The following is a 26,376-nucleotide window of genomic DNA, read 5'->3' as shown; positions in this document are numbered from 1 at the left end:
GCCATGTTCAAAGACCTCACTGTAACCAATTTAGATTAAAAAAAAAAAAGTAAATATCACATCATCCTTATTCCACCTTCAACAGTTTGGCAAGGACACCATAAAGTAAGTTCACATAGAAGTCCAAGTTAATTTCTGCCCAAAAGATGACTACTTGTTTGCATACTTACATCCTCAAAAGAAAAACTAGCCAACAAAACATCTTGCAAACTAACAACACTTAACAAAAAACAACTGTACTTATTACACCTGCAGAATACTTGTATTATTACTAGTCTTCTGGTATTACAAAGCAACTTTCACTGTTTTCTAGTAACAATTTCAGCGTCACTGCCAGTTCCCTGTTGCATCTACTTTTCTCTCAGCTGTTCATCTTGCAAAATTTTTAAGCTTTTTTTTCTACTGCAAAACATTTCAACTTATGTTTAATGCTGTTGAAGTCAGGCATCTATACAAAAGATACTAATGCCTACAAAACTGAGTATGTGGACTGCTGCTCCTGTTTACCTCCCTGAAATAAGCTATACATTTTTATGTCTGTATTTCTACTGACCCCAAGAAAAGACTGATTTTTTTCTGATGTCGTGCCCTTGAACAATTCAGATAGCATGAGTACTTTTTCAGAAAACATCTTGAGTTACACGCTGACAGTGTGCCAGATCTTAGTGCCCCAGAGCTGCCCTAATGAGTTTGCAGCTATGCAGTCTTACTACATGAACTTGGGGGACGGAGTGGGGAATCAGAAAAAAAAAATTCCAAATGCAAACCTTAAGACCACACTGAAGAATTTCAGAATTAGTTCACATTAGAAAATAAAGCAAGCATAACATTACCCTTCCCAGTTCTTCAATGTTCCCATGTATTGAGAAGTATTACATACATATTTATAAATAAATCAACATTTCAAGTGTCTACATTTTTTTAGTAGTACACAATGTCGAACAGTGGGATAATACTCTTTGTAAGCCATTCTACAGATTAACCTTACTTAAGGCTCATCCATCTCTCATTAGAAAGTAATGGAAAATCACTTACCTCTAACTAGAGTTCTTTGAAGGTAGTATCCTCCTTAGATCCCCTATCTTGGGTTGTGTCGCCTGCTGCAAGTTCCCTCAGGAGCTGACTAGCAAGGTCTAAAAAGTTTTACATTCCCTTCTATAAGCCCTATTAGCGCATGTGTGAAGTTTTGGATCTCTCATTCGTGCCCTTTGACCTACACCTACTAAATCACCACCATCTATGGATCAATGGAGGATACTACCTTCAGAGAATTCCATTTAGAAACAGGCGATTTTTCCCTTCTCCAAAAGCAAGTATCCTCCATATCTCCCCACTGCTGAAGACTACAGAACTAAAAATTACATCTGCTATAGATAATACAAATGCAGGGAGGAGAATCAACTGATTATTATCAGAGTATGAATTAAAAAAGCTCAAAAATTGAAGCAGCAATACAAGTTGCAACCATATAAGTTTGTGTAACAAAAAATCTTAGAATTATTTTCCTCAGTGTAAACCCAGTAAATGCTGATTTACAGGAGAAATATCAAATACTGTTAAAAGTAATCTGATATTTAAATTCTTATTTTTCTCAAGTTTTCTGTGTTTTTATGAATAGACAAAGTCTTTTTTTTTTTAAGCATTCCACTATAGACTTCACTAAAGAGAAAAATTTTCAATTTGAGAGACATGTACAATGCATTGTTAAATGTGGACTCCAACTACACAAACTGAATAGTCCTCGTTATTTTAACGGATCATAGAAACCTCACTACTGAATAAAAATTACAAAAAAAAAATTGGTTTAGGGAATATTGCTAGAAATTACCTTTAAAAGGTGAAAAGGGAAGCCATCCATATAAAATATCAATCTGTATCAAGACAGCTTCAATTAGCCAGACAGTTCTAAAAAATTTTCATGTCATCTTTAAAAGAATTCAAAGGACTTTACTAACTTGAATTCTTTATGAGATCAGTGTCCCTCACCTTTACTACTTCTCAAGATTGGTATTTAAAGTTTTAAAGCATGAAGTACTTTGAACCTACTCTGCAGTTTGAACTAATCCTAACAATTCTTAACAGAATTGCTGTTAAGAATTATGGACTATCAGTGCTTTAAAAATATCGCTATCACACTAAATACATAAGGAAAAGTACTAAATATATAATGAATAAGCCAATTACACAACAAGTGTTTGTTTAAAACAATCTTTTGATTTATTCTTCTTTCTCACAACTCCATCCATAGTACAGGCATCCTAAGCCACAACCGTGGAATTTCACAATTTGAAATTACTTTTTTTTTTCCAGAGGGGTGCAAAAATTAAACCAAAAGAACTTCCACAGATTTACTAAGCAATATATAGGCTTGCCAGCATCAGTAAAGCTGGAGCAAGCGTGACCACGAACACTGATGTATGACAGGATTTTTTATCATCATCATATCGCTTGTTAAAAGCATATGGTATTTAAGAAGTGAACTTTAAATGGCACAGCAACAACATGGCAATTAAACTAAAAAATTTAAAGTCAATATTCTGCTCTTTCACTAAGCTTTGCAACAATGCTAAGAAAATTTAGCAGATGTGCCAATAAAAAAGAACAACCCAAATAAAACTTTTGTGATCTCATAAAAATATATCTCAAGTAAATGTTGAAGATTTTATCAGGAAGAAAATAATTGATTACTGCAGCCCTAAGGCAATAAAGTTGCATTTCCCCTCCCCTTATACATGCACCAGTAGGACTCATTGAAGGGCAAAAGAAAAAAAAAAAAAACCAACAAAAAAACCAAACCAAAAAATAAACCAAAAAGCCAAAAAAAAAAATAAAATAAAAATCTTCTAGAACTTGCTAGCTGGTTCACTGCACAAAGACGAACACCCCAAGATGGAGTATCTAGGATGATACTTACCACGGAACCAATTATCCCACTGTGGCATTATGTATTCTATGTGTGTATGGATGCACTATTAGGCAGCAGAATAGTACACACCACGCTAGCAAACGCCTGGCTGGAGCCGTACGGCCGGATGACCAACGGGATATCCAGGTAAGTGTCGATTCTCCAGCCTTCATAGCCACATTCTAGACACCTGACATAGTCCTTCAGTTTGCCTTGGTACAGTTGATTTATAAGATCAGCCTGAAACAAACGTGTTCAACAGAGGTTTAAGAAGAATGAACCGTTAACGTATTTATTTTCTTTAGTTTTACAAGAAAATGCCTTTTTATTCACTACGTCTAAATTGTACAGCTACACATCCAAAATACCATTCCCCAGCAGCACATCAACCCTCTGATTTCCTATTTTCCCCTGCTCAAAAGACATATCAAATGAGCTTCTCAAACCACATTACATAAGCTTCACAATGTCCTTTGTGGTCATGTCTTACAAGCGACTACAAACCCACCAAATTAAAGTAACTTTTAAAACAAGCCTGATCTTCCAGACATTTACAGTCTGATCCTGCAACCTTTCCCTGTGCCTTCACAGACAAGTGCAGAAAGAGAGAGGAGTATTTCCTAATCTATAAATTTCAAAACTAGCCTGCAAAAAGTTGTCCACTTATCAGAATGTATCATGTGCCATGAATATATTCCTAACTTCCTCCTATATTAGAAGAGAGAGCTCGAGCTTCTCGAGCCCACAACAAAGCCTAATAAATACTGACAGCAAGAAAGCCATCACAGGAGTTACACAACCACTTTCTGTGCTTCAAATAAAGACTAGGCATCCAGAGTTCAGAATATTCCACTTTTAACTGGGGGAGGAAAGCACACGCAACACACTCGTGGAAGTCATACATTATAGTAGCTTAACTATTGCATCAAACAGGAAAACTGGCAATTATCACAGATTTTTCAATAACCTGGTATTTAAAACTCAGTAAACATTTTTTACAACCATCCTTAAAAAACCCCATAAAACCTCACAACAGTACTACACCTCTCAGTGAAGGAAGTCTTTACATGCTTACCTGCTCCGTTTGCTTCCATTTCTGCTCCAAAGCATCAAACATGACTCTACAAAGCTCCTGTACATCATGTTGCTGCCATGCTGTTAGGAATTGAAATTATTCTTCATTAAAACAAGAGATGTTATTAGTCCCAATACTAACTGTAGCCTGAGAATGCTTCCTAAAAAGCTACCCATTTCTTTAAGTCTGTACCTGCTATTTACTGTTATTCACTACTGGGCCAGTGTTCAATTCCACAAGCTGCTGCCTCTAAAGTCAGAAAAAAAAGCAGCCAGCTTGCTCACAGTGTTTATGTATAAACAAGAACCATGTATATAAGCAAGAATATGTAAAAAATCATAGAAATGCTAATGTGCACTTATAAAATAAACTGTTTCAGACCTATGTCCCTCTTTGTGCTGATTCTCCAAAACTCAAGTTCCAACTCCTTATCATCATGTGATAAAGAAAGAAAATCAGTGGGTTATGGGGTGAAATTACACCACACAAGTGTCAAGAAGACAAATACAGTGTTTGACTTGAAGTAAGACAATAACATGGGCAATTTCAGAAGTGCAACATGTGCATTTGACATTTATATTTCAAAACAGAAGCAAGTTTCTCATAAAGAGCTACTTCTTTAGAAACAATTAACAACTATAATGACAGTTTAATTAAAAAATGTAATGCTTTTAGACTTCAACAGCCTAAAACTCACAGACGACATTTCTTTAAAAATCAGATGCCCAACAACAAAGTATCCATTTAGGCTATTTTGTATCCATTGTAAAAAGTGGATTTTATTTTACATTATTCTGGTATTTTCCCCCATAAACAGCAGCTTAGGGCCTGCAGCAGGCAGCAGCTGAAGCAAATCACACAAGCTGCACATCACCTTCACTACTATCCCATCCAAAACTCCGTGTAACATCTGTTGTTTCAATCGCCCTTTTTTTGCTGGTCTGCAGTAAAACAAACAGTCTTTGAAGCTGGTAGGGGATACTTCTCTCAGGGTCCTCTTCGGATTCTTCAAATTCCCATCTATTCACAACACAAGATAGTTGACAATTAAAAACGCCCTGAAAACGTTACTCCAAAAGGCATTTAAACCAGTGTTTATTACATTTCAAGAGGTCTGCCACGTTACAGAGGTTAACTGCACCTGTTTCTTGGGAAAAGCCAAATGCAATTTGCTTTCCACTTCTGCACTTAATGGCAATGCTATTTTTTAAATTTACAGATCTCGCACAAACCAATGGAAATTTTGAAGCCATTCACTGCAGACATGAACTGCACTTAGTACTGAATTTAACTTTAAGTCTGCTGTTTTCAAGACCCTTTAAAAAGCTTGTCCATGACACAACCAATAACATAACTTATATTTTACTAAAAATCTGAAACTTTTAAGCAGATATAATTTGTAAGTCTATCCAGCTTGACTTCAGTAATGCTTTTCAGTACCCAAAAAAGGAAATTTTGACAAGAGAAGTTCCAAAGGGTCTCCTACCAATATACACCAGCAAAAATTTAAGAACAGTTTTTGACTCTATATACTCACTTATACAATGCATTTCTAAATTCAGGAGTCATGAAAAGTGTTTGTAGAAGGCTGTTCAAGTAGCAAGTCATTGCTTGATTTACTAGCCCCACATAACCTAAAAATGCAAGAATAACGAGATGGACATAATGTAAAAAGATGGAAAATCACTTTAAGAGTTAAAACATTTGACAAGAAAACAATTTTATGACAACGTCTAAGAACTGCATTAATCTGTTGTTATTTATTGTTACTATAAAAATTGAGGGAATGTTACATTTGCTCATTTCTGAGAGCAACAGAGAGTAATAGTTTACATAACAGAAATAATTCCCCTGAATGACATGAAGCTATTTTAGTGATCACAATAATAACCAATATTTAATGTTGAATGTGCACTAATACCTACTGGATGTAGGTAATTACAAATATTTTAATAGCAGATTTAAATATTTTACAGAATAAACTAGAATTTGCTAAGAAACAATTGTGTACTAGCTTACTTATCACCTGGTGTCAACTAAGAGTATCCCAGTAATAACATAAATATAATTTGTATCTGCACTGGTGTGTACTATTGTCTCTGAATTAGAAATAAATAAAAAAAAAAATCAATCTCTAAAGTGCCCACACAACACTACTGTTCTACAACCTTCCCCCTTAATACTTAAATAAAAAACCAAATTAAACTACTAAAACTGTTTCATTTTTATTAGCTGAAAATGAAATTATTTACTTGTATTAATCTTTAATGTAATTTTAAGATTTTCTCCAAAATATGCAATACTAGCAACAATTGATAAGCAAGGAGCATATATCAAAGCACAGTGTAATAAAGAAATTAAATATGCCAATTTTTACTGTGAAGTTCTTATTGACTACTAAAAAAAAAGAATAATCTCAGTACCATACTAGTAATGAAAAGGCAGCTACTCCACAACACAGGCACTTTCTGTGAAGAGACTGAGTCAGAACACATGTATTTTATTTGTCACTCTACATAAATCATCTTTTCAGCTATATTAAATCATAAAATGTATGTGGCAGATAAACTTCCTTGTTTGTCAAAAAAAAAATCCTAAGCAGGCATGAACTGGTGTAATATGAAAGCCATCTTTGTGCCTGCTCACTAAATTTCCTGTGAGGACTTTGCTTCATTACAGCTGTAACTTGCTGTCTCCTGCTGCACAGTCAAGGCTTCCCGGGACCTGCCCTGGCACTGCCCTTCCTGGGAATCCCTGCTCGCTGGAGGGGATGGATGATAAACCTCCTGGGGAGGTGTAAGCAGAGAAGCTGCAACCAGTGGCTACAGCAGGAAGACTTCAGTTAATATGCCAAGTGCAGAGATCTGGCAAGAGCCCCTCAAGTGCTCACTAAGCTGTGAGTGAACACACAGCTGGAGTTGAACTTCTTGCTAAAACAACCCTGACTACTCAACTAGGGATGTAGGACCACAGGAATACTGCAAACTAGAGTCCCTGCCAGAGTTTGTATTGCACTGTCCCAAGGAAGAAAAGGATGGGATACAGTTCTTCTGTTTCTAAAGTGATACGAGAATATTACACAAAACATGATAGAAAACATCATAGTGATGTGGATTTTTTTAAAGAAACTACATTTATTAAAAAAAAAAACAAACTTGAAGTGCTGCTATTTGAAAATGTGCTAAAATAATTACAAATTAGCATTGCCTTTACAAGAGAGAACAGTTATACCTGTCTCTGATTTGCTCAGGACTGAAGAATAAGAATAGCTTTGACTGACATAGTCATTGGTACATCCAACAGAGCCTTCTCTTGGAAGAGGGCCTATAAATCTCTCTTGTGCACTCTCATCTGTTGTACCTGACTCCTCCTGAAAACAAACACAACCATTTCATGCACAAGTTAGACAATAAATTTTTACTGAAGCACCTACAAGTTCAATTTCTTAGCCACGAGAGAGAAATAAATTTTGCTAAGCACATCACACGAATTTCTCAAAATTGCAGATACACAGTACAACTTTAGTTCTGCCCTCCAAATTCTCAGTCCCTTGAGAATAGTTCTTTGTGTTGGTGGAAGCAAAGGCCCTTTAGAATACAGTATAATCAAATACAGTATTAAAATGTATACAACAAGCAAGTTTGCAATTTAGGATCTCTTATGTCTCAAGTTTTCTGCACTGAAATACAGAATAAGTTTTCTAGATGTAAAAAATTTAATCCAATATTCTTTCAGAATCATCCTTAAACTCTGACCTTGGGGACAAGTATTTAGATGTGGGGTTCTTTCTCCCTTTTTCAGATAATAAGGTCCATAACAAAGGCTAAGTAGGCCAGCATTGCACTGATAGGAGAGCTGAGTAATAAATCTTAATCTATCACTAGTCTATCCAATCCTTGATTTAAATCAATTGCAGCCATGTGTATCACATATTTGAGAAATAAGAAACTTCAAAAATTTTGTTATGGCAAACAGTTGCTTCTAGCAACACTGACAACTCTTCTTTTTATATATATAAATAGATTTATTTATTTTTCCATAGAGGTAAATGTGGAAGCAGATAACTGCTGTTGATACAGGACTGCTATTTTTGAGAATTCTGTCAGAGCGGCCTAATATAGGATCAGGTAAAGGATTAAATATGTATTGTTAAGATTCATCTCTGAACATGTCAATGATTAGTTAATTATAGAGCCTCAGAAAACTACTTGCAGCAAAGCATTACATAAATATTTAACAAGCATGAATAAAGAGTGACAGCAAATCATTACTTCTGGAATTGGCCCTACTCAGGAGAAACCCACAAGTGTAAAACAGTAGTCTACAAGTCTGTTGGGAAAGTTCCCAAAGAAGCTTATTATATGAAACATACAGCCCAATTTTATTTCATTTTCTGATCTCACAAGAGCAATACAGAGAACATACACCTCTCCCCCCCCAGCACTGTAGCTTCTGTAGCTGAGTGAAGATTTTACTCACCGGCATTGTCTGAGGCTGCTCACCGTCTTTGTCTGTCAAATGCAGAAAGTTCTTCTTCCCCGGCTCAAAACCAGCATCAAGAATAGTTTTGTCACTGTTCTGATCTATTGGAGTCTGCTAAAAAAGAGTAAAACAAAAAAACCCACTTTTCTTTAACAGATCTGTATGCAATTAGCAGATCCCGTTCAAGTACATTGCTTGATGCTTTACTGTACTGACAGAGTAAGATTACATGAAAATAAATAATCATTCACTGAACAAAATACACTTATCATTATTACTGAAATAACCTGGGAACAGTTCAAGAAACAGTACAGTTTAATGCTTAGAAGTTGGTTAATCTATGCAGGAGTCAAGACACTGCCTACAAGTTTCTTGCAAACATCACAGTATCCAGTGTCCTCTATAGCTTGCAGACACTATTTTCTTTAAAAGAAAAAAAATTCCTTTCAGCAGGAATAAACATGACCTGAAATAAACTAAATTCTATTTCTTAACAAATCTTACAAAGTTTTCTAGGTGCATCTACAGAAATACTATTAAATAAAATCAGCACTTATTTACAGTAAAGCATATGAGTTATATTAATCATATTTTTTGTATATAATACGTTAAAATAGGCATAGGAAATGTGAGGAGTCACTATACAACATGCTGTTATTGAGAAGATGACATTTCTCAAACAAGACCACGGGAAACAGAGATTAATTATCATGGGTATTATTATTAAAAGCACATACTGATAATGAAAACTAGCACTACATCTGAAGGATCATATTAGCTTTTGTTTAATGATTAAGCACACGTATCATCAAAGAGCACACTTTTAGATTAAAATTCAACCAAAACAGTGGTGTCAGTCTGCTCCGGTGCACCTACCACAAAATCTTACAGGAACTGAATGAGCCCTATGCAATACAGACAGAAGTTTTCTATACTTTGGAAATTTCAGTGTTTGCTACCAAGAGGCAATAAAAAGCCCTTTTGCTGTACCGTGTCAGTGACATTGTCTCCATTGCCCCACATCAAATCAAAGGACCCGTTCACGTAGCCCACTTTGGAAGCCACGTCCTCAAACAGCCTTTTCACTGGGGTGGAAGCCGGAAGGTTCAAGGTAACACGCTCGTTCACTGTCTTGGAGTTTGTGGTATCCTGTATTATACACAGCACCCTGGGCTCCTCAGCAGCACTTTCTGCCTGAAATGACAGCAGGTAATTCATGAGTAAAGTCAAGAACATTTTTGGAGTTTAACTGAAAAATCAAAACAAGGCTACGCCAATAAAATGTTGTATATACTTTTACAACCTAAGGATTCTAAAACTGGACTTCATTTTTTGAAAGCAGGCATAAGAAAATTAAAGAATCTTTTGAAAACCACACAAAAACAAGCTCAATTTTTATAGAAAAAGAAGGAATTTGTTTGGGTGTAGAGAAACTGTTCAAGTTCCACACAGAATTGCAGCCAGCAAGCAGATACAACACTGCTTCAAATCAGGAACAGACTTTCAAATCATCACTTCCAGCTTGCATTTTGCTTTGACATGATCATAAATCCTGCTGAGGAAGAATATATCTTTTTGACTTTTAGGACTGTAACACAGAAAATATGAAAGTTTTCAAATAATCCTGGAAGCTGACCATTAAGCAAAAAGTTTCATAATCAAGCCACCAACTTCCTACTAAATCCACTACTGTCTGAGTCACAGGAGATATTCTTCTGCCTGAACAGAGTAAGAAAATTAGCATTGCCCAATGGCTACTGGACAAAGTAAAGAGAGTTTAAACAGAAACTTCAGTACACCTGAAATCAGAAAAGTAACAATGTTGAATGAAAGTTGCAATGGAACAATGATAAAATTTTATGGACCCAGGTAAGCCAAGAAAAAATGGCATTTTCCCAACAGTGAAAACCCAGGAAGTTAAAGATCTAAGCACAATCAATCAATTCTCTCAATTGTCCAAAACTGCAGAACAACAAGGAATAGTTAATATTTAAATACACATCACACAAGAAAGGATCAGGTCAGCAAAAGGAATAATTAGTCCCCAAGGACTCAGCCTTTTCAAGCTGTAACACACAGAAAGCATTAGTAATGCATGTCAGCGGGCCCAAATCTCAGTCCATAGCTAAAAGGCCACATCATCTAAAACGGCAAAAAGACACATGCAGTGCTATCACAGTTCTCAGTGGATAAGAACAATAAATGGCAATAACTGTGTTCGTGCTAGAAGTGTCAGCCACGCCACAAGCATCTGCTAGAGAATAAAGAACTACAAAGAAGATCTGAACAACTTCAGCATCCCTTGTATTTCTGCACAACCAGGCTCACAACACAGATGACCACCACCAAAGTGGTACAGTCCCTTATGAGAGCTCTTACATCACCAAACTTTTGAAAAGGAACATGGACATTTTAGCTGATGCTGCATGCCTTCATTTTACAAAATTCCAAGATCTGCCGGCAGAGTTCATGCAACTATAAAATAAAATGTCAGCTGACTGCAGCATCTATTCCTATCAGCATCAGAAGAAAGTTGTTAGAGAAAAGCAAATAAAACCACCCTTACCCCCAGTCTGAGTATGACATTAGTTTGCTTTTGATTGTGATTGGACTTTAGAGCTCAATTTCTCTAAGTTTATCAAATGTAATAGCCTGTCTGGAAACCTTCATTAATTGCACGCTCAAAGATTCAAGGCACCATTTCCAGCAAATCTGCAACATTTCATCTTCATAAATTTCATCTTTACTGGAGAATTTTATGTTTATGAATTACTTTCCAAGAAGACAGACAAAACTATTCCTGAAACATTAACCACACATTAAGAAGAAAACGATTTGGAAGTCAAAGTAATTTTGACATATAATATCCTCACTTTCATCTAACGCACCCACAGAGAGACACAAGGCTGTACTTGAGTAGACTAAAATTAAATTTCACCAGTGATTACTTCTCCTGGACTCTCTTCTTTAAATTTCCCAGCACAGCATCATTTTTTTTTTTTTTTGGCTAAACAAGCACCACACAATTTGTCTCTTTCACTGTGTGGTTAGAAAAGAGAAGATAAAGCTTGTTCAGTGGTGTTCTTTCTTGATTTTTTAGAAGATGAGCAGCAGCTAAAACCCAACAAACTGGAAAGATGAATCTACACTTAGAACCCAGACCTCTCAGCAATGGTAAAGGCTTACTTTGGGTGGAAGCCCACCCTCCTCTATAGAACAGTGCAGAGAGGTTAAGAGGCACTTGCTACTATTCATACAGGTTCATCTAGGAAAACCTAAGTTAATTTGGATTTAATTATTCCCACAGTAATTTTGTACTGAACCTACAGCTTGATGGGCTACTGTATATGAGCATACTGGGAACAGAAGTTCTCCACTGGAGACTCAATTCCTTGTGCTACTGCCTTTAGGTAATCAACACTAATTCCCCTCTCTGCAGAAGTTACTTATAAATTCAACTCCTCCCACTCACACTTTCTCTGCTACCTTTGGTAGTGAATCAGTTGTGACTCTACATTAGAGTTGCTACCAAAAATAATTAGACACGCAGAATCTGACGGATGGAAATAACATTAAGGGAACAAATTATAGAAGATTACAGAAGATTTGCTGGTTGGGTTGCTGGATGTTCCATGTCACACAAATCCTCTCTTCCTTGTTCACAGATGTAATTCTGACAGACTGAACTGGTTTAACTCAGCATTAGTATAGCGAAGTCATCAATCATTCCTGCTGCCGCTGCTTCAAGTTGTTCATAGTAAATAGATAAAGTAAAAAATAACCTCAGTCCATCTCTGTTCCTGGCAAGGATTCACACACACCATCTGAACTATCAGACGATGCAACACCTTGTTTGTGGCTACTTTATTGTAAAAATAGTGTGAAAGGCAATACTGGCCAGTGACAGATTCCTAAACCACTTTGACAGGCTGCTGTTAAACCCGAGTCCACAACATGAGCACAAAAATTAATTTTAGTAATTACATAATCTGTTATGACAGCTACAGAATTCTTTTTTTTTTTTTAAATGTAAAGCCAGAGAGAGCCAAACCCCCCCCCCACCAGTGTAACAAGCATATAAACATACTCATTTGGAAGCTTCTGCTGTTAAGACTGGCTACGTACATCATCTTTGTATTCAAGAACATGCACAAAGAATTTAATGTCAATAGGTCATGCTCATGTTAAAATAAAAGCTACAGCATCATGCTTTTATTATGGTTCTTGGTTATCATTTTATGATTGGTTATGATTTCATCTGTCTACCTGTGAAAATTTCTTCTTCATTTCAGCAAAGATACTTTGTCTGCAACTCCAAAACATATCCTATAGCATATGAAAACAAAATTAACAAGTCATAATACTTTAAAGCTGTCAATTGACTTTTATCTTGCTTAAAGTCAGTTTTAAAGTAAAAGTAAAATATTATTACTGAGTTTCAAAGCACCATTCACAAAATAACTTCAGAAGGAGTAGACTATTTTAATTATCATAGCAGCAATGTTACAGAAAATGCCAGTTAAGTTTTAATATGCGTCAGACTACATTTCATAAAGTAAGAAGTGAACGGATAAGAAAATGTAAACAATTCAAGGTACAAATTCATATTAACAAGTTCCTTGATTATCTTTAAAAAGCCCTCCAGGTACAGGTAAACATTTTACCTGAAATGGCTCAGGCATAGGATTAGCATATAACCCTGTAATTCAGTTTATTATTGCATGTATAAATTAAGAAGCTCTCCAGTTTCATATGAAACTCTTCTTTCATGTCTGAATTACTTCCTGTAGGAAAGTTTTTATTAATATGAACCCATTTTGAAGTATGCAGCTGAAGGTAGAAAAGGGATGACGTTACTGACTTTATTCCTAACACTCTTAAAGTAACCCTGCCTTAGTGGTACCCCCAAAAATGCAAAAGCAAACGTGACGTGGACACAACTGTTTTCTGACTGCAAACGTCAAATTAACCAGTTTCTGAATCCAAAGCATTTTTCCAGTAAGGAAAAACAGGAAGGGAAAATGAAGATGCTAATAACATCACTGTTCTTTCTCCAAATTTCTTCAACTGTGCCCTCAGTAAAGATTACCAAAACAAAAAACATCGACGTGATCTTTACTGACGTGCCCTATTTGCCCCACCAAATGACCTACAAAACCAGCCCAAATTAGACTCCTGCATTTAACTTCTCAGCAAGATGACACATAAAGCAAGATTTTTTTTCCTTTGTGTACGGAGCTGAAGATTCAGTTTGGAAGTCTTAAAATTCCAAGATTATTAATTGCTTTATCTAGAAGTTTTCTTTACACATCAGTTTGTAATTTCAGATTTGACAGAGGTTTTAAGAATTTAAAACAAACAAACAAACAAAAAATCAGAAAACCAACATCCCACAATTGAAATGTTTTGCTGCTTACTAGTTTTACCTGCTCTCAACTGGAAGTTACATGCAGTTTGCTAAAATGATTCGAAAGTTTAATAGAGTTTCAGAACCACAATTTTGAAACTGCTGACTTACAACGTTCTGATCATTATCAAGTACAATGCCCTGTGTCATAAGACTTAATTAAGACTTACAATTTTCCTCCTAATCAGAGACTCCAAAGAGCCCTTGCTTTAGCCTGAATTCCTTCTCTCCAGAGACAGGCAGCCAAGTCTGGTACACACAGGGGCACATGTAAAGTGTGGTGTGCTATTTGACTTGGGGTATGCAGTGGAGGGTGGAAGGGGCAGACAGGCATATCTACAGGCTGCTTCTACGCTGGGTTCTCTGCTCCTGTTTTCTCAGTTAAAGAACTGCTGGAAGATTTTCAAGAGCTATGTCACTAAACAAATCCCACAGAAGAGATCAAACAAATCAAATTTACAAATTACACTGTTTACATGATGTTCAGGAATTTTAGAAGTAACTGAGAGCCTTCAGCTGCTCTGACAAGACAAAACATAAAATCACAGAATCATTTAGATCGGAGAAGACCTCCAAGCTCATCGAGTCCAATCTTTGACCGATCATTGCCTTGTCAACTAGACCATGGCACTCAGTGCATGTTCAATCATTTCTTGAACACCTCCAGACGGTGACTCCATGACCTCCCTGAGCAGTCTGTTCCAATACTTAACAACCCTTCCCGTGAAGACATTGCTCCCCTGGCGCAGCTTGAGGCTCTGTCCTCTTGTACTGTCGGTGGTTGCCAACCTCAGCTCACACAACCTCCTTTCAGGGAGTTGTAGAGAGTGGTAAGGTCATCCCTGAGCCTCCTCTTCTCCAGGCTAAACACTCCCAGCTCCCTCAGCTGCTCCTTACAGGACTTGTGCCCCAGACCCTTTACCAGCTCCATAGCCCTTCTCCGGACTCACTCCAGTACCTCAATCTCCTTCCTGAATTGAGGGGCCCAGAACTGGACACAGGGCTCCAGGTGTGGTCTCACCAGTGCCGATTACAGGAGGACAATCAGTGCCCTGGTCCTGCTGGACACAGTATTCCTGATCCAAGCCAGGATGTCACTGGCCTTCTTGGCCACTTTCAGCTGCTGTTGACCAGCACGCTCAGATCCTTTCCCACTGGGTCACTTTCCAGCCACTCTTCTCCAAGCCTGTAGCACTGCAGGGGATTGTTGTGCCCCAAGTACAGGACCTGGCACTTGGCCTTGTTAAAATCACACAGATGTGTCAGTCTTCCAAATGCAGCATTCCCCACTTTTCAATTAAAGCATTCACTTTAACACTCTATGAATATACTTTATAATAACCACTAGTTCAAATTCTACTACAAAAAAGCTCCTCTCATCATGGAACTTTATGGTTTAAAGTACAATTAAGAGAACAAAGGTCATTCTATAAAGTTGCTTAATTTTACCCTGATAAAAATTACTCTGGAATTCCCCAAACCAATTATTTATTACACCTCACAAAAATCAATAACCATATTAACTACATACTTCAAGGGTTTCAAGTTAACATACACATGGTATTCACAGGCACATACAAAAATACCCTACAGACTTTTCCTCAGAAGAAATAAGAGCAACTCCTCGGGCAGTGAGCACATCCATTCAGTACTGGTGAGGAGTCCTCAAAGCTCGATGCTGCTACTTTGCCATACCATGACATAGTACACCAGCGGCTTAGTGAAACAAGCTGCAGACCCTCAGCTGCATAAGCATCTAAAAGGTAAATGCAGATGGTTACTTAGGGCTACAGTTTAGGAAACCATCCTATGATTGTTGTAGCACAGAAATCTCGTCAAGCTAATATCTTGGTCAATAAATACTTGAAATTCTAATTTCAAATGCTAACCTTTTAAAAAATATTGAAACACTGATACTTCCATCCCAAGTCACTCCATCTTGCTGAGGGTGGCAATCCAGCGGGATCGAGTGCAGCCTCAGCGAGTTTGCAAGATGAGATCAAGCTGTGTGGTGTGGTTGACATGCTGGAGGGAAGAGATGGCATTCAGAGGGACCCTGACAGGCTGGAGAGGTGGGCGTGTGAACCTCGTGAAATTCAACAAAGCAAAGTGCAAGGTCCCACACGTGGGCCAGGGCAATCCCAGACACACCTACAGGCCGTGGGAAAACGGATGAGAGCAGCCCTGTGGAGAAGGACTTGGGGGTGATGGTTGACGAAAACCTCACCATGACCCAGCAAAGCACTCGCAGCCCAGAAATCCAAATGTATCCTGGGCTTCATCAAAAGGAGTCCAGCCAGCAGGTCAAGGGAGGGGATTCTGCCCCTCTGCTCTGCTCTGGTGAGACCCCATCTTGAGTACTGCATCCAGCTCTAGGGTCCCGGGCACAGGAAGGACATGGACCCGTTGGAGTGAGTCCAGAGGAAGACCAGGAAGTTGCTAAGGGGACTAGAACACCTCCCCTATGATAAAGACAGGCTGAGAGAGCTGGGGCTGTTCAGCCTGGAGTAGAGAAGGTTGTGTGGAGACTCCATGGCAACCTTCCAGTATCTGAAGGGGACCCACAACAATAAAACCAGAGAGGGACTCCTCCTCAGGAACTGTAGTGACAGAACAAGGAGTAAAGGGTTCAAACCGAAAGAGGAAAAAATTTGTTCAGATATATGACAGAAATTCTTTACTGCGAGGAAAGTGAGGCACCAGAACAGGTTGCCCAGCATTCAAGACTAGGCTGGATGGGGTTTTGAGCAACCTGGTCTAGTGGGAGGTGTCCCTGCCCATGGCAGGGGGGCTGGAACTACATGATCTTGAAGGTTCCTTCCAACCCAAACCATTCCATGATTCTATGACCTTTTACATTTTTCCATTTCTAGAAAGGAGATGACGTTCACAAACCCGCACGTAGAAGATTTATGACTATCAGACCAGACTTAAAAAAGACTTTTTTAAATAAAAACATGCAATCAACACTCTGGTCTGATCTGGGTGGACATTCTGGAGTGCTGTGCTACACAAGCATTTCCTCCATGTACCTTTCTAAAAAATATTTCATCTTTGTTACGTGAAAGATCTGCCTCCACAAGATGCAAAGCATAAAGTATTTTATTGCACTGAAGGAATTCAAGCTGTACTTCTGTATATACTAACAAAGGCAGAATTGTTATTAGTGCCATCTGCAAGACAGACACTTGCTTTGACCATATAGGTTCTGTATTTGTTGAAAACAGAGGAACAAAAAAATAGAGTGTTACTAGACCTGTCACAACAATATTTAAATGCAGAACTGCAGTGGTTTTAACACTGCATTTAGATGTGGCTTGCTATTTTTCAGCTTTGAATCACTGAACTAATTAAAATCTATTGCAGCATATCACTATCCTTATGAGGACAAACCATACATTTTATTTTTCAAATGACAGAAGATTCTCATGAGATTTTAACTCCTGCTTCAATTCTTTTATAAATTTATTTTCAGAGATTGAAAGTGAAACCTAAAGCCCAGCTCAAATTTCGTGCAGATTCTACTCAATACTTCCAAATTCCAGTACTTCCAATAGATAAAAATAGACAGTAAGTAAAATCTCAAGTTTCAGGTCAGAGGTTTAACTAACAGATGTATGAAGTTTGACTGTCAAATAAAGTTAATGGCCTGCACAGACTTGAAATGATCACCAGTAAAGAAGATGCTACATATCCATGCTCTGTAAGTAATTCTTAGAAATCACTGCAATATAGAGGAAAGACAAAGAGATCAGTAGCAAGCAGCAAAGGCAGACATCCTGCTTACATTCACAAAATTACTTGCATGATTAAGCCTAGGACAGCAGTTCTCATGTAGCTTCAGCACCTAAAGACTACCATATGAAGTGCACAGAAGTGACAGCTGCCTGTCATGTTACTGCTGGGAAAACTTTGGGACACACATTCCAAGTCTGTGTAACTACTGGGTGCACATTTCCAGCAGTTACAAGGATAAGGGAACTCTGGTACCTTCAATCACAAAAAAAGTAGTCTGCATTTGTACCTTTTACATCTAAAGTAACATCATACAAAAACATCCAGGTGTTAACTACAGTTCAACCGACCAGAACCTTATTTCAACTCTCTTTCTCAGTGATGACAAACTACTATCAAATCAATTCCTTGAGAACCCACAACCATAATTCAGGAATTCCTTCACCTATTCGAAAAGGTCCAACCCATTCAACACCACACTGGATACCTGCTGACAGCACTGTATTCTGCACAAAACCTGAAGGCCAAAAACCTTTCTAATATACAGCAAGTAAGGGGAGAATACTCAGAGAGCACCAGGGTACCATTTCCACCCAAAACCTGCTCTTTTCATCCCAGTCCATTTTGAACCATAGACTCCAGAGTCCTTACAATCCACAACTCCCTTCTCCCCCCAGCAGAGCTAGTCACACTCCTCCACGCTTTTTCCAAGCCCAACAAATCTCTTTTTAGAGGCCAGCTTTCCTGATACAGTGAGGTGAGCAGGGTCACTTCCCTGGGAGGCAAACACGGGAGGATAAAGGTCCTCGGAATGAGGGAATCATTGAGCAGGTGGTCTCAGACTCACATCTGGCTTTGTTTTAGAGGAAAGAAGGAACTTTTTTCTCAAAGACAGCTTACCTAATTCTGTCAGAGCACTGTGAGTTGTTACTCAACACAGGTGCCCCACTGCAGCCTAGTCTGAGTTAATGAGGGAACAGTGCACTTACAATCCTGTTACAAATGCCTGAACCAAAGCATAGTTTACAAAGAAGTGTTTTATAGTACACTTGTGGCAAACTGAATACACTCTATAAAATACTGATCCCAGGAGATGTTAAACAGTAACTTTGAGCTGTTAACTTGATAGAATGCTTCCTGACGCCAAAAAAAAAAAAATTGAACCTTTAGACACTCATTTAATTTTGAATTAGACTTCATGGTATCAGGTTTGTGAGTACCTGAATAACATACTTTATTCTCAGCTTCGAATTCTTCATTATACCTGGAGAGATTTCAGGCAAAATCCAAAACAATGTTTTGAAACTAGTAAAACTAAATATAGGATTTCAGTACCATGACAAGTAAGGAAAAAAAATTACTTCATCGTGAGCCTAAAATACCATGAAAATTCAAGAATATATATCCTATATATAGGTAATTATTGAACCTTCACCCCCTCCCTGGCTTCCCTCCCTCCAGGATGTGATATTAAGGATTCACAAAACTTAAGGAAGCCCTTTCAGTCTATCCACTTGACCAGGAACAAGACCAGAAATTAGAAAGGAAAACTACCAAAAGACTCTGTACCAGGCCACACTGGAATAGAGAGAGTTTTCTACACAGAAGCCTCTAAGGTGCTATACTTCAGATTTGTGACTGAAAACGTGCCGATAACACAATAAAGTTTTGGCTCCTGCTGCAGAGCGTTCGCGCAGCATCAACGCCTCCTGCGAGTCTTACTCTGCTCCCCCAGGGAACAGACCGGGGGCTGTGCCAGAGGCTGGGAGTGGCACCCCCGGGCAGGTGACCCAAACTAAGCCAAGAGACATTCCATGCCATGTAATGCCATGCTCAGCATCAAAAGGGAAAAGAGGAGGTTTACTTAGGCTCCACCTTTGCATGGAAATTGGCTGCACCTTGACCTACCTGTAGAACATAGTGAGTGATTGCCTTTGCGTCCCTTGTTTTTGGGACTTCTTTTCCCCCTCTACCCTTCCACTTCTTTACTTACTAAACAATTTTATGTTGACCCTCAAGTTTTCTTGCTTATACTCTTCCTTTCCTCAGCTGAGGGTGGGAAGGGAGCAAGCAGCTGCATGCCTACCAAGGTTAACACTCAACAGGGCAACATTAATATATAGTCTTGAAAATGATACTATTATTGGTTTAATTTGTCATTACTCAAATGTATCTTTATTTTTTGTTTATGTCTTTATCCTCGTTGCTTATCAACTTCTAACACCCATTCACATTTAATGGATCACTTCAAACAACTTCCCATTGCCACAACTACAGTTTAAGAGTCTTTGAAGACAGCAAAAGGAAAAGAGAACCAAGAAAAAAATGACAAAATATTTTTGACAGTTTTCAATAGATTAAAAATCTGAGAGACAAAAAACCCCCACACAGGGTAGCCCAATGATGTCCCCCATTACAAAGCCTGATCTCTGATTTCAACCTTGTGAACTCTCATCTACTTCAGTTCACACAAACTGTTTCACTGAACACGTTTGCAGCATTATGACCTTGGTTACACTGCTTCCCCTCTACTTCAGTCTGTGGCACTCAGCAATGCTTTCCTACCCTAGTATTTGATATACTTCAAAAGAACGAAACTGATGCCTGAATGAGATACCTCATTAAGAACAATCCAATTAAAAAATTAAAATAATACCCTTATACAATAATAGGAGCGCATTCCACCTATTTTGGAAACTCAACGTGTAAGATTTTGATGAATTTATAGTGCACTGGTGACATTTCACACACACACAGCAGCCTAAAACCTTCAAACACAGCAAAGCTTCAGTTACACAAGCAGCTAAAGCTGGAATAGCTGAAACTGCTGCCAGAAGAAGCAGTCTTGCTCCCACCTGCTTCTTTCCACTCCAACACTCTCTCCTTTCTTGTGCTGGTACAAATGGTCATGCAGGTACATGCTGAGCAGGCTCAGATAGCTAAACCTTCTTAAAATTAATAATTTCTGGTGGGTTTTTTTACTGGGTTAGCTTTAATCTCAGTCAGCCCTCTAACTTCTAAACAGAATCCTTAACTCTCCTGGAAAAGGACTAAGTGATATAACAGCACCAATAGAGTAGTAAAAGGAGTATTTTAAATGCATGTATTATACGTAGTAGTGCTTAAATTACTAAACAACAACACTACCTGAGGAGCAAAAGGTGTCATTACTGCATCAATCCCATTGCTTCTGTTCTCGTGCCATGCTTGCTGTGTTTTCCAGCCTGCTGCAGATCCCAGAAGGAAGCTGGGCCATACTGAGCCCAATGTCCCTGCCTACGTGAACATACAAATGCTTTCCTGAAGGGGATGACCTGATGCAGAGAAGAAAAGAGGTACAAAATAAATTCTGTAGCAGGGCCTCTGTGATCTTGTTCCCTTTGGAAAATGGGGGTACATGTTTTACTCCCTTCTCTGCCTCATGTAGATCATGGATTTCCTTATTGTTTTCAAAGACCACCTCCTCAGATATGCTTCTTTAGTAACAAAATTGCAATTAAAAACAATTAAAAGTGTTTGCCACCTCACTGAAGCAGAGTTGCATGCCAGCTGTCAGCTAGACAAGTTATTTTTGTAATACATATACACTTCAAGGTCTAATACTTCAACTTTCTAAATATGTCCAAAAATAACCCTTGGCCTCAGAAATAAAGAGTGTGTTATGAGGCTACAGTTTACCTTTGAGAGCTTGCTCCTACTGTTGTGTATTACTGGGTCATTTGTCAGAAACACTTATAAAAGAGCAGAAATAACAATGAAAAAAGTTGTGATGGGACTAGAAACAAGCACATGCCTGGAGGGCATTCCAGAGACTATAGAAAAGGATACAGTGTGAGGGGACACATACCTGGGGAGAGCTGAACTAGAGACCAAAACACCCACTTCTCAGTTTCACAGAAGCTATTTTTCATATTTTAAAAGACTTTAAATATGTCTTACTAAGGACATCCTGAAGAACCAGTCTTCTTACACTTATCTCCTAATGGTCTTTTAAATATGGTAAATTAAGGTGATTCACAATTAATTACTTCTCTTAAAAAAAAAAAAATCAAAAGGTAGCAACTCGCAATAACAAAAGAGTGCAAATATTTCCTGGTCATGCCTATGGATCACACAAGAACTCTAACACAGATCCCTGTTAATAAATTAAGGAGTAATAGAGAATAGTATTAAATTGAGATAGTTTTCTCTTAACCACTGGACATTTTGAGTATATCACTCCCTTATTCCTAAAGGTTATAATTTTAACTGATCGTATTTTCTTTCATCCTGAATTGTTCAACTTGCAAGAAGTTTCGTAACCCCACTAAAATAATTGTGAGAATTAAATGTAAATGAAGCTCTCTACACTTGCAAACTATTGGCCAGCCTCTCTAATTCATTACAATATAACCTTTACATTCAGATCTGAAACAGCCTCATCTTTATACAGCTTCCTTTGTTTGCTTCTTCTCTCCACCTTCTTAATCACCATGCTCATTCTTTTCCTTCAAAAAAAGAAATATCTGCAAGAACACTATGAGATCCTTACTACACTTTCACACATTAACCTATGTTTCCTATTTGTTTCCTATGGAGAGTCACAGAGGTAGAGGATGGACTTGTCCCCCATTTCTTCCAGTATGGAATTACCATGAATTTATGGAAACATTTTCCTATGCTAATATTCTAAAGGACTTTCTGCTGGATTGCACTACAGAGGCAACACTAGCATAAAACCAACTTAAAAGTCTGACCAAAACTAGTACTAAGAAGAGCTTTCTCTTTTTGAACAATTTTGAAACAAAGGTTTACTTCCCTCCAAAATCACCGACGGACATGTATGCTAGAAAGTTAAAACCCTGTACAGTTCAGAGATTAAAACATGACTACAGGTGTAGTTTTAAACTCTTTAATAACTTTCTAATTTTAAACTGCCCAGCTACCGCTGGGGTAGGAAAAACAGAAGATGAACAGTGAGGTGTGTTAGCAGGGATTCTTGTGTAGCTCTCCAGCAGTGATGTGCAGAGTGAAGGGGACAGTTCTGAATGTCAGCACCCAGGAAGCCTGGGCATAAACTCTGCCTGCTGCCATTGCCACAATGGGCTCCAGGGAGAACACGGAACTCTGGAACACAGTGTCTCCACAGAAAGAAGAGATACAAAGATGTGTATATGAGAAAGGACCTAGATGATTTTTCCATACATTAACTGATGAAAATACTTTATTTACAAAACCCAGGTACTCTACACAAAGTTTCTCTGATGCTTTTTCTTTTCCTTTCCTTCATTATTACTGATCTCAGCACAACACCTACACAAATCAGTCAGCACACCTGCCTTGCATTCCTGTAGCTCCTGCAGTTCTCTGACAAAATTCCTCATGTTACTGAGGCAGCTTTCATCACATGTGATTATTGAGAAGCTACACCCGAGCTGCAGCACAATAACCAGTTCTAAGCTATCCACAGAACTGCCAACCTAAAATAATCTGTTGGCATTTTTCAGAAGCACCTAAAGCATCCTTGTGATCACGATCTCAAACATTATATTGAATCAAGTGATCTGTACCAATTTTACCCCTCAGTATTTTTAGAACATGCCCAACATCCTGTTTAGAAGTTATTTCAACTGCCAATGCTGTGCAAGAGCATTTGCTCAGTGCAAGCTGAAGACATACCAAATATCAAAAAGAATCAAAGAAAACACTACACATTTTGCAATGCCTGAAACTGTGGTCAAGTTGGTTGTCATTTGATCACAAGCTTACAATAATCAGTTATTTAGTTACTAATGGCCTTGTTTTCAAAATATTTTGTTCAAGACAAGAAAATAATAACGTGCTAAACAGGCAGCTCACCTGATGGTATACCATATTAATTCTCAAAGGTTAAAGTGTAAAATATCACCTTAAGCATTCACAAAGGAATCAAAAACTTTTTCAAACTGAATAAGAAGGCTGAACATGTACACCTAACTCAACTGCTCAATTTTCTAGAGACATAACTTTCACACTTACTTTCTTACACAAACCAAACATATTTTCAAATAAAACAGAAAGAGTGAAGCTGTGCCTGAATATACGAATGTTTTTAGATAATTTAGTGCACTACAGTACCAACAATAATGTATGGAGGGAAACATCTAAAATAATACCCCACTCCCCCCTTTAATTCTGACAAGACTAAAACACATAATTCAAAGGTGACACAAATTACAGGTCTATTTCAGTAGGTGTCCACAATTTTTAATCTTATATTAATATCAACACATTCTATCACCAAAAAGAGGTTGGATAATAATGATTTTCATCAGTATTTGTGTGTTGGTTCGACTAACATTTTAAAACTATGATGCAGGGCTGCATTGATTACGTCCACAGGTTTCAAAACCAACAGAAAATAGAATTAGTGGACTTTAGTTCATAATGGCAACAAGCGAAGCACCAGAAACTTTTTTGTTGTATACTGAAAGTCTGAGCTCAAAGGAGTGTAGAACGCAACACTGACAAATCTTTGAAGTATTCTCTGCCTCCCAATAAATACTTCACAGCTTAGGAAAAACTTCATTACTAGTTTGAGCAGCAGTGTGAAGCTGCACAGCAAAAAAAAAATTAAGGATTATACTTCTACTACTGTACGCATTTGATTTAGAAACTTTAATCACCAGTGACGCACAGATCACAGAGAAAACGGCTTTTATGGTTCGTGGTGATGTTCAAAATGTATTACTGCAGGAAAAAACAAAGTGGTGTGTTATTTAGTTGTCAGATTGTTCTACTGAGTAGTAACTGAGCCAGCAGCATTTACAGACTGAGGCTCCAGCACACCAAGTATTACCCAACAGGTAGTTGGTACCTCTCAGGCAAAAACTCTTCATCAGATGATCTCGAGGTGCTGTCAGTTAATTATCCTGATCATCTTTCTAGACTGCAGATTAAATACCCAGATGTACATAGCAAGGCAAAGTAAACTGTGGCTGGGAAGCCCAGTGCCTAAACAAAGCAAGGAAAGCTTTTGCATTCTACTCTCCACCAAACTAAATTACTACCTGAATATCATTCAGAAAGTGTCTGTTTTCAAGGAACAAATTATTTGATAGAATTCTGTGTGTTTCCTAAATTTAATTTCCAAAATAGCTGTTCATGAAGCAGTCACAATCTCCAGCTGTCACAATCACACCTTTTTGTTGTACAATGCAGCGCATGAGAAGGAAAGCAAGAAAAACTGATAAATTATGCAAGCTGTAACCACTTGTAGAATCTCTTAATACATGGGAATGAAAAAACAAGGATGTCATCATCATTGAAAAGAACAGCATCCCTTTACTGAATAGAATTGCAAAATATCTTAATCAGATTCCCACTCTTCTAATGAGGAAGTCAGAACGATATCCATCAAGAAACATATTTGATTTGTTCAACGCAGAAGATTAAAATGGATTCATTAGTGTAGGGATGAAAAGACTCACATTAGTTTAGCTGAGGGAGAACTCACACTACCTTGCTTGATTTAATGGCAGCAAGTACAAAGCATATATATATATATTTATTCTGACAGGTGTACTTTGGATAGCTCATGCTGGAACATGTTGAAAAAGTATCTGCACAGCATTTATTTAATCAGTGGCACAGACACTTCAAAAAACCTCAGAGCACAACAGATTTCTTATATTCCGACCAATATTCACTAAGTTCTGATGCATCTTGATTTTCAAGATAAGTTCACTTATATCACCAGTAAACACATACAGGTTCCTTTCTCATCAACTGCATTGATGACAAAATTTTATTGTTTTCTAGTTCAAGTAGATTTTCCCAAAATAAGTTTCAAGTTAACTTTTCCTGTAAGAAACACTGAAAGCCAAAGATGTGTCTTCCCTTCTGACAGTACCATTTTCTTATTTCCATTATCATCTTACTTATGCTATTCCCCCTCCTTTCCCAGGATTACTGTTTTACTAGATGAAGGGGGTAAAAACTGACACCTATTAATAAAGCAGTTTTTACAGAATATGCTCAGATTTTACTACCAGGATGCAGCAATATTCTGTATGTTACTCAATGCCTTCTGTTTCTTGGATATAAAATAAAACTAAACTGAATTATTTATCTTTCAGATGAAGAGGGCAAAGAGATTGAGGATTGGAAGGAAAAGGAACATGGACCAGTTCACACTGAACTCCACATCTCGTGATCAGGGATTCATTGCCCACACCATAAGGAATTATTGGTCACACAACTACAGAACAGTTGGGAAAGCATTAGGCAGCAGTAGGGATGCAAGAACAAGTGTACTAAATGCCTGCACAGCCTGGGCAAAGATCTTAATATAAAAAGAAATCCCAACACTGGCTTATTAGAAACTGCTTTAATCCATCTGTTCCCAAGGAAAAAGAACTTTATGGCAAAGTTATGAGCAAGAGAAAATAACAAGACCCTGACTACCTTGAGTTCAGAGATGCAGCTGAAGCTATGCAATGTCCAAAAGAAAAGTTTTCATAGGAGACTAATAAAAGATATTCTAAGTGCAGCAGTGAAACTACTAGCACTTTGTATCCATGAAAACACGCTATTACTCCTTACAAAAGCTAATGAAAAAATCCATACAATAGACCTCAAAAACAGCAAGCTGAGCTCCTGTTAGCATAAGCAAAAATATGAATACAAACATAAACTGAAGACTTAAAATCAACCTAATACTTATCTTTCCATTCCAACACACAGAGGCTGGTGATGTTAAAGACACCTCCTGCTACTTATCTACCAAGGCATCACCTGCACATGTGAACCAAA

The 26,376-nt window shown here is 37.8% G+C and overlaps 1 protein-coding gene across 3 annotated transcripts in view; it reads right to left on the bottom strand.

Moving 5' to 3' along the window:
* Positions 1-26,376, bottom strand: part of USP47 (ubiquitin specific peptidase 47) — a 52,702-nt gene that overhangs the window by 23,623 nt on the left and 2,703 nt on the right. The window contains exons 2-9 of one of the 3 annotated variants that reach the window (XM_017824975.1): positions 12,729-12,788; positions 9,453-9,656; positions 8,460-8,576; positions 7,212-7,350; positions 5,518-5,614; positions 4,855-5,000; positions 3,981-4,060; positions 2,996-3,145 (exon numbers count right to left, since the gene is read on the bottom strand). In XM_017824975.1, coding sequence (XP_017680464.1) covers positions 2,996-3,145; positions 3,981-4,060; positions 4,855-5,000; positions 5,518-5,614; positions 7,212-7,350; positions 8,460-8,576; positions 9,453-9,656; positions 12,729-12,788 — 993 coding nt within the window. The remainder of the gene's footprint in view (positions 1-2,995; positions 3,146-3,980; positions 4,061-4,854; positions 5,001-5,517; positions 5,615-7,211; positions 7,351-8,459; positions 8,577-9,452; positions 9,657-12,728; positions 12,789-26,376) is intronic. The other 2 variants (XM_017824976.1, XM_017824977.1) reach the window with 2 other exon arrangements.

Source organism: Lepidothrix coronata, unplaced genomic scaffold (genome assembly GCF_001604755.1).
Source record: "Lepidothrix coronata isolate B3197 unplaced genomic scaffold, Lepidothrix_coronata-1.0 Scaffold115, whole genome shotgun sequence".
NCBI lineage: Eukaryota > Metazoa > Chordata > Aves > Passeriformes > Pipridae > Lepidothrix > Lepidothrix coronata.
The sequence above is the reverse complement of the archived record's forward strand: the minus strand, read 5'-3'. Positions and strand labels throughout refer to the sequence as shown.